General features: G+C 46.7%; 1 protein-coding gene across 1 annotated transcript in view; it reads left to right on the top strand.

Annotated features, from left to right (window-relative positions):
* The window catches only part of LOC103588110 (hydrocephalus-inducing protein homolog), a gene marked incomplete at its 5' end in the record, with an annotated part of 39,795 nt that overhangs the window by 11,967 nt on the left and 18,335 nt on the right, over positions 1 to 9,493 (top strand). Inside the window, 5 exons of the mRNA XM_008569720.1 lie at positions 842 to 1,011; positions 2,843 to 3,041; positions 4,894 to 5,052; positions 7,232 to 7,509; positions 8,804 to 9,023. Coding sequence (XP_008567942.1) covers positions 842 to 1,011; positions 2,843 to 3,041; positions 4,894 to 5,052; positions 7,232 to 7,509; positions 8,804 to 9,023 — 1,026 coding nt within the window. The remainder of the gene's footprint in view (positions 1 to 841; positions 1,012 to 2,842; positions 3,042 to 4,893; positions 5,053 to 7,231; positions 7,510 to 8,803; positions 9,024 to 9,493) is intronic.

Raw genomic sequence — 9,493 nt, 5'->3', positions numbered from 1 at the left:
AAAAAAACTGTCAACAAAGAATTTTTTATATAGCAAAACTATCCTTCAACAATGGAGGAGAATCCAAGACATTCTCAGATAAACAAAAACTGGGAGAATTCATCATTAGCAGAGTGGCCTACAAGAAATAATAAAGGGTATCCTTCAGATTGAAATGAAAGGACACTAGAGAGTAACTTAAAGCCACATGAAGAAATAAAGAGCACCAGTAAAGGTAACTGCATAAGTTATGTAAAAGACAGTATAAGTGTATTTTTTGTTTGTAACTTTTCTCTACCTGACTTAAGACAACTGCATAAAGCAATAGCTATAAATTTGTGTTGATAGACATTATATGAAGATGCAATTTGTATGATAATAATAACACAAAGTTCCCCAGCAAGACTTTGCCTCTTTTTTCAACATAGGACATCCTCCTGTCCTCTTCTGTTTGCATCCCAATGACCAGAACTATGTCTGATGGCCACCCTGAGCTGCAATGGAGGATGGGAAATCAACTATATTCACCTAGGCACACTGGCAACCAATCAGAGTCCTGCTAGTAAGGACGCCTTGAGAGCAGATGTTGGCTAGTAACTAGCAGTGCCTGCCATACCCCCTCGGCCTTCAAGCTGAGTCACTGTTGCAGGAGCAAAGCAAGAATCTGTGTAGGGTCTGATTTCAGACTAGCTTTCCATAATTAAACAACCTTTTAACCTACTGGATCAGAATCTCTGGAGATGGAGCCCTGGGACCTGCATTTTTTAAAGCACCAACTGCTTTCCTCCATCACCTGAGGACTTAAGTGTTCTCTCTTCTCCCTTCTCCTAATTACGGTCCACCTGCCATTCCCTTCCCACAGATCACCCATGGCCCAACATTCGTGTGCAGCATCACAGGCTGTGCTGTAAGCCCAGCGGTCCATTTCTCCTTCACCAGCTACAACTTTGGGACCTGCTTCATCTACCAAGCTGGGATGCCCCCATACAAACAAACCCTGGTCATCACCAACAAGGAAGAAACACCGATGAGGTAAGCAGACTTTCCAGAGCCTCCAGATGATTCTGCAGCTACTTGTGGGTCCTACAGACTCCAGCCAGGTGAAGTCCTGCCAAGACAAAAGGGAAGGATTATGAGAAAAAGTCAAACACAGGTAGGCATGAATCCCGGCTCCATCCCCACCACTCATACTAATATTTGGATAGACATGAGGTATTCTGCTAAAAATCCTCTTCTTGAAGTAGAGGGCAGTGCCAAATGACCTAATGGGAGTTTTTATGGCTTTCATTTATTTTCCTCATGTAACATATGTGGAAAGTGAGGTTTGGAGAGTTAAAAAGTGAATTCCTCAGGCCAGTGACCTTGCAGTGAATCGCAGGCCTGTACTGAGCCTGAGCCTTCTGATTCAAATCCAGCCTCTCTGTACCATTCCAGACCTTCTGGACACCCTTCCAGACCTGCTGAGACAGAATCTCCAGAGACCCAAGTTCACACAAAGCTGTCTATATCAATAATGTGGAGAACTTTCTGCAATGACGAAAATGTTATGTATCTACACTATCCATTATGGTGGCCTATAGCTCACATGGCTATGGAGCACTTGAAATGTGACTAGTGCAACTATGGAACTGAATTTTTTTATTTACTTAATTTTAATTAGTTAAAATTTAAATTTAAATAGCCACATGTGTAAAATGCCTACCATCTTGGATAGCACAGGTCTAAGTTCAAATGTCAGCTCTTCCCTAGATATGTGGCCTTGGGCAATTTTTTTGAACTCTCTGTGCCCCTGTCTGTTTGCACAAAATGGGGGATCATAATAGCACCTCCCATTTAGGACTATTAGGAGTATTGGATTAGTTCATCTAGAAACAGTACTTAGAATGGTGCCTGGAACGTAGGAAATGCTTGATTATTGTTAGCTGCTGCTATTGTTGCTGCTGTTATTGCTGTTGTTTTTATAATTGTTATTATCCTGAACATTAAATTATGAGTGTCATGTAATTTTAAATACTAATTAAAACTCTTATCTACCTATACTTTCTTGCATGATTTAATGTCATCTCAGTCTTACCTTGTTTAAGACATGGAGCTCTATGCATTGACCTAGCTAGACTCCTTCTCTAAATACCTGTAAGGCAGACGAGGAGAGGTTGTAATGGAGAGGTCTAGGTGCCTTCCTACCTGCAGGTGGAGTGTGGTCAACATGCTTTTTCAAGATCCCTTCTAGTTGAGCAATTTGTAATAATAATAACTCACCCTTATGGAATATTTCTTCTGTGCCCTGTTTAGTGACTGCTTTAGTCACTTGACCTCATTTAATCCTTACAAAAACCCTGTGAAATAGCTACTACTACCCCATTTTAAATAAGGAAACAGAGACCCAAATGGACTAAGTAACTTTTCCAAAGTCACATGTCTAGTTGGTGATAGAGCCTGGATCCAGCCTCCTGCCTGTCTGACCCTAGAATACGTACTTCTCTCTGCTGTGCTTTGCCACCCAACTCCTTCCGAAAGCACTTCCTTTATGAGAGAGTACAAAATCGTGAGGTACATTATCAAGAAAGAAAGGATCAGGAGCATGAAAATAGCACTGGGCACAGGGTCATGAGCCTTCGAGTTTGAGGCCTAGTTCTTCCGGGATCTCGGGCTGTGATTTGGGGTAAGTAACTTGACTGTGCTTAGGACAGTGTGGGTGGGGTCATTGCTGAGGTCCCTTCCAGCTCTTAAGTGACTTCTATGACTCTAGGTCAGCAGGGTAGGAAGTCCATCAGTACCCAGCTCAGAGAGACAAGAGGACGGCATCTGTCCCTCTAGGTCAAGCTTCCCAGAGCTTACGCACCTTCCTCTTGACTTTCTGCAGCATAGATTGTTTGTACACCAACACCACCCACCTCGAGGTGAACTTCCGTGTTGATGTAGTAAATCCAGAAAAGACACTGGAGGTTCCAATCACCTTTTATCCTCAAGAAAGTATCAACTATCGAGAGCTCGTCACCTTTGAAATCAATGGGCTCTCACAGCAAACAGTCGAAATCAAAGGGAAAGGTACTGAAATGAAGGTAAGACACAGGAGGCCCTTGGGCTTGGTGCCCTCCTTCCTGCCCTTCCCAGCCACCTTTGCCCACCTGAGCCCACACACCCTTCCTCCATCTCCATGTCTCTGCTCCCAGGCTGCTCTATCAGAGGCCAACACAGCCCCACTGAGATGATGTCCCTAATAACACAAAGGGGTCAAATCACACTCAAGTGAATCATGGATCTTATCAATACCAAACTTTACTGTACGTATGAAAGGATACAGGTAATCGCAGGCACTAGAGAAACATTCTTTTTCTGGAGAAGTCCAAGACTATCAGACGCAGCACCCCAAGCATGATCTTTTCCTCTTGCATTAGGGCATGTTTGTTTTCAGGTTTAAAAAGATGACATTTTTAAGCAATGTATGCAGACATAGGTTTCAGTTTTGGAACACCTTTCTTTAACACCCCCACCAATTAACATTCTCCAGCAGCCACAGAGCCCAGGATCACATTTGGTTGAGGACATTCCTTCTATGCAGGTACTCTGGATAGAAAGGAAATGGTCATGTCCCACTGCTAACCCTTTCCAGTGTCTGGTAAATTTTTAAGGTGTTGGTCTGGAAGAAGTATTTGCATTTTTATAGAAGGTTTTGGAAGATTAAAAGCCTTCCAATACTCTCAAGAATGCATGGGCATTTCAGCAACCAAGGGAAAATGGGGTGGGTGTATTTCTGGCAGTTTTCCCATCAATCCATAGGAGCAGCAGAACATTGCCATCTGGTGTGTCTGGACCCAAGCCACAGACAGGGTCTCTTCTGATGCAATCGATTCATTCTTTCATTTAGCCATTTGCTACCCATTGTGTGTTGGGTACTTTGGGTAGGTCCAGAGGTGACTTAAACATGTTCTCAAACTTCCAGGAGCACATGGCTGATGGAGGAGACTGTCTTGCCTTTTTAGACAAAATTGAAACATGTAGGCTGGATTTAAAGACGGGTGGGGGGAGAGGTGCAACTTAGTGGCTGATCAAAGGACAGTGGCCTGCGGGTGCTGCTGATTGTAGGTCAGTGCCATGCTGGAGGGCAAGGTTCATCCAGGCCTTGGCCTGATCCAGGCCACCATTTCCATCAGAGCCTTAGATAAGGACTTTGTACTGTGTCTACTTGTGTCCACCTCTACTGCCACCACTCTATCCAAACTACCACCATCTCTCAGTCCTTATGCTTTCTCTCTTGCTCTCTTCTAGCCCATTCCCCACAGAAGAGCAAACCAGAGCACTCTCACAAATGCAGGTTGGATTAGGTCAATCCATGCTTTACTGATGTCCCATTTCTCCCAGAATAAAGCCCAATCTCCCTGCCCCCAAAAATGACCTGCAAGGCCTTGCAAGACCTGAGCACCTGTCCAAACTCATCTCCTCAGGTCTCCCCTAGTTCCCAGTCCAGGTCTTGACCAGACCACCCCATCCAGCTCAGGGCCTTGCCGCAGGTTGTCCCTTCCCCCTGAAGTGCTCCCCACCCCTTTGCCCACATTGACTCAAACTGTCTAGGTCACACCCTTCTGTAGCTCTCAGTGTAAGCATGCCACCTTCAGGAAGGCCTCCCTGAGCCCCAAGTCTAGCGTCAGCCTCCTGTAATGTGCTATCAATGCCCTTGAGCTTTTCCTTCACACCTCTCAACCCAGTTTTAATGATGTAATTGGGCAATGAGTAGGTTAGTGGGCATTTTATGCACATAAATGTTCATTGAGTGGGTGAATGCCCATCCGATGGGAAAAAGTTACATCACTGAAAGAGAGTGAACCACCCTCGCCTCACCAGGGGAGACGTATCATGTTTATTGTTTTCATCAACTAATGAATCCTTCTTCCTATTCTCTTTCTTGTCCCACAGGTTTTAGTCCTAGATCCAGCTAATAGGATTGTGAAGTTAGGAGCTGTCCCTCCAGGACAGGTTGTGAAAAAAATGGTTTCCATCATAAACAACAGCCTTGTTCAGCTCATATTTAACCTGTCAGTCATGTTCTCGATTCCAGAACTCCAGGAACCCAAGGTTGGTGCTCAGAGGACTCCCAGGGTCCGCTCCTGCTTCCTGATGATAATAATGACCACGCTAGCAGCACTAACAGCTCACATTTCTCGTGCACCTATAATGTGCCAGACTGTTCTAAGTACTTTCCATGTGCTATCTCTGTTCGTTTTCCCAAAAATAGTACAGGGTTAGTGCTTTTATAATTCCCATTTTACATTTTCATTTGATTTTCATGTCATCCAATGTCACTTGTTTATTTACACCTCCATTATGCAGATGGACCAATTCTCTGTTTCCGCTCATTCCAGGTGTTTCTAATATTTTATATTAGAAACAACATTGTAATATCCAGGTAACTAAACCTTTGTGTGCATCCATAAGTGCTTGCTTAAGACAGATTCCTAGAGGTGGGCTTGCAGGGTCAGGAGAGACAGGTGTTTTATTGCTAGTCTGCCCCCTGAAAGGTTGTCCCACTTTACGCTCCCATCGGCAATGAAAAAAAAGCATGCTCATTGCTAAATCCACTTCCTCAAGTTCCCTGGTGAGAGAGGCCACCGGTCCTGGCTGCCTGCTACCCATCTGACAGGCATCCGAGTTTGGTGGCCCTTTGAAAATGGACCAGGTGTGTTTCATTCCAAGCGTGGACTGTCCATTCCTTCATTCAGTTCATTCTTGCATTTACTCAATAAATACATGCTAGGTGCTGGGAATGCAATGGTAAACATGACATAGTCCTTGGTCTGGTGGAGTTCACAGCCTTTTGGGGTCACACACACATAAACAATCCCAGGACAGCATAGAAACTGCAGAGGCAGGGTGTGAAAGGGTGGCTGGGCTGCTCAGAGGAGGGTGCAGGGGGCTACAGAAGGTCTGACAGTGAAGAGAGGCCTGTGCTGAATTTTACAGGATAAAGAGGTGTCTCCCAGGCAGACAGGTTGGGGAAGAACATTCCTCGTGGGCAAGGGGTCAGTACTTTTGGAAAACTAGCTGTGATTCCATGTGGAAGGAGCACTGTGGACCATCTAGGAATCGCAGGATACAGACAGATGGGCTATGAGAAGCGGCTAAAGCAAGAGACCCTGGGCATCTCATGCAAGACCACACTTTGCCCACCATGCCACCCAGAGAAGGAGGGAAGACTCGTTGCTTCCCTTTCCTCATTAATCCAAATTAAAGTCCCTAGTCCCAGTGGGTCAGAGCCCCTACCAGTCTGGTCATACCAGTTCTGCCTCTTCAGAACCCTGGGCATCTCATGCAAGACCACACTTTGCCCACCATGCCACCCAGAGAAGGAGGGAAGCCTCATTGCTTCCCTTTCCTCATTAATCCGAATTAAAGTCCCTGGTCCCAGTGGGTCAGGGCCCCTACCAGTCTGGTCATACCAGTTCTGCCTCTTCAGGTAGTCAGACTAAAGCTGCCAGAGTGACCTGTGCTGGTGCCACCACCCGGGGCTGGCTGCCGACAAGCTGGCTGCTGACATCACCGTGTTTTGATAAATCTCTAAGATGACTTTCCTATTGTCCCCCACGGCCCATCATCTCACTCCCTGCTCTCACAGGCCACTCAGGGGTGGCTGCTCAGCTCTGTACCAAAGGGAGCTTAAGGATGGAAAGGGAAATGGCTTCCTTACAGATGATTTGGATTTGATTTTTCCCGGGACTAAGGGGAAAGAGAAAGCCATATGAATTTGTGGAGTGGTTCTCAAACTTTAGAATACATGCGTCACCCAGGGTACTTTTGAAAACGCAGGTTCCAAGCTCTCCCATGGAGACTCTGATGTGGTCAGCCTGGGGCGGGGCCCGGGAATCTGCATTTTAGCAGCACACAGGGAAATCTGATGCAGGGAGCACCCCTTGAGAAACACTGGAGCTCTGCGGTTCTCTATCTCCTGTTACTATTTCCTTCACCAGGTGGGGGAAGAAAGCATGAAATGCCCAAAATGAGTTAGGAAAGGGGCAGGAGAGGGAGCTGACATTTATCAAATGCCTATTATGTGCCACACATTGTATACAGATGACCTTACTCCTCATCGTAGAGTAAATCATGGAAAGTTTAAGTAACTTACCAAGGATTATACAGCTTGTAAGAGAGCAGAAGTGAGACTGACCCCTGGGACAGTCCTAGCAGCAAGACCTCAGGGAATTGAGGCCTCAGGAGACTCCCACCCTCAGCTGCTGGGTGTGGGTGTCGTTCTGTCCAGGTCATCACCTTGGTGCCCTTCCAAAACATCGCCCTGAAGCCCAAAGAAGTCTGTAAACTGGAAGTCATCTTTGCCCCAAAGAAGCGTGTCCCTCCCTTCTCCGAGGAGGTGTTCATGGAATACATGGGGCTCCTGCGGCCCCTCTTCCTCCTCACTGGCTGCTGCCAGGCCCTGGAGATCTCCCTGGACCAGGAGCACCTTCCTTTTGGACCAGTCGTGTATCAGACGCAAGCCGTACGTCGCATCCTCATGTCCAACACAGGCGACGTGGGCACAAGGTAGGGGAGCAGTGCCCCACCCCAAGGCTGCAGCAGAAATCTCTGTCCCTGGATTTGCCCTGGACCAGACACTTGTTTTGCAAATGCAGCCACTTTTTATTTCTTTTTTTTTAATTGTTTTTATTTTGTCAATATACAATGTAGTTGATTATTGTGTTCCATCACCGAAACCTCCCTCCCTCCTCCCTCTCCCCCCTCCCACCCCACTTTTTATTTCTATCCTCTCCCTTCTCCATCCCTCCCCCTTCCCTCATGATGTCTTTAGTGGCCTCACCAGGGTGGTGACTGCTGCCAGGATTACTAAAATTAACTTGGTAGAGAACATTTGCTCAGTGCCTGTTCTATGCCCTTTATGTGGCTAATCTCATTTAATCCCAGCAACAGGTCTATGAGACCAGTACTACTACCAATCCATGTTATAGACAAGGGAACTGAGGTACAAAGCGATTAAGTAACTTCCTCAAATCATGTATGTAGCAAGAACTTACTATGTGCAGGTGCAATGCTGAGCATACTTACTTACAGTATCCCATTTAATTACCCCAGGATGCTCTAAGGTAATTAAATTAAACAACCAGATTGTTCCCATTTCACAGATGAAGTTGAGGCCCAAAGAGTTTAGGTGATTTGCCTGAGATCACACAGCCGAGAAGTGAAAGAGGTGGGATTAAACCCAGGTGTATCTACGACAGTTCTTCTTTCCAGGCTTGTCCCTCTCGCCGCTCAGGCATGCTGACAAAGCGATGCACACTGCGCACTGTGGGGGGCACCCTTCACACTGGCCTGCCCTGTCCATCCTCTGTCTCCTGCCTGCACTGAGGGCCTGACCACAGAGGGATGACCACACAGGTCCATCAGATTCCATTGCCACCAAGAACAGGCGCAACTCTCACATAAATTTGAGCTGAGAGGCAGTGCAGGGAACAGTTAAGGCCACCGCCTCAGGAAGGCTCCAGTTCTGGCCCAGCCACTTCCTAGCTGTGTGACCTTGGGCACACATGTATATGCGTGCCCTGATATGTCACTCATGGGTAATAAGATAAGATACAGCCATTTCCCATGCCTGGCTCAGCTCTGTGAGGGACCCACGTCAGCTCACCCAGGGGGTGACCTTGGCTCATGCTCCCCAACTGCTTCTGCTCTGTCTGGCAGATCTTTTTCCTCCCAAGTCCTAGGTGGTGCACAAGGGAGGTGAACCTAGCAGCTAAAGGAAAGTCTCTTGTTCTCAGTAGCATTGAGGATGCCCTAAGAATATAGTAAACTGTCTTCCTTGTCTTCTTTTTTCTTGGAAAAGGTTTAAATGGGATGTCAAAAAATTTGAGCCTCATTTCTCCATCAGCCCAGAAGAAGGCTATATCACCGCAGGCATGGAGGTTTCTTTTGAAGTGACCTACCATCCCACTGAGGTAGGAAAGGAGAGTCTCTATAAAAACATGCTCTGCTACATCCAGGGAGGCAGTCCTCTGTCCCTAACCCTTTCTGGAGTCTGCGTGGGACCACCAGCAGTCAAAGAGGTTAGTAGGTGCTGCCCAGGGATGGGCCAATACCAGGGGCAAGCCCAGCAAGTGAACTCGGCAGGGCCTTCCAGAGACGAGTGGCTCTTCTCAAGCAGTCCTCAGAGCCCGTGTCAGACACTCAGACCTGCTCCTGCCACCACAAGGACTCTGAACACACTGGTCCCACTGCTGGAATACTCTTTCTCCCCTGTTCATCTAGTTAATTCCTGTTCATTCTCCAGCTCTCAACTCAAGCATTACATTCCCAAGGAAGCCTGTTGCTTTAGTCCATTTCTGTTGTTTATAACACAATACCTGGAATGGGGGTGATTTATAAGAAAATGAGATCTATTGCTTACAGATTCAGAGGCTGGAAGTCCAGACTCCAGAGAACACATCTGGTAAAGGCTTTCTTTGGTGGTGGCTTCAGTAATGGCAGTGTATCACAGTGCTTAACTGTGGAGCAGAGAGAGAGAGAGCTCCCCATG

Source organism: Galeopterus variegatus, unplaced genomic scaffold, assembly GCF_000696425.1.
Source record: "Galeopterus variegatus unplaced genomic scaffold, G_variegatus-3.0.2 Scaffold525, whole genome shotgun sequence".
NCBI lineage: Eukaryota > Metazoa > Chordata > Mammalia > Dermoptera > Cynocephalidae > Galeopterus > Galeopterus variegatus.
The sequence above is the reverse complement of the archived record's forward strand: the minus strand, read 5'-3'. Positions and strand labels throughout refer to the sequence as shown.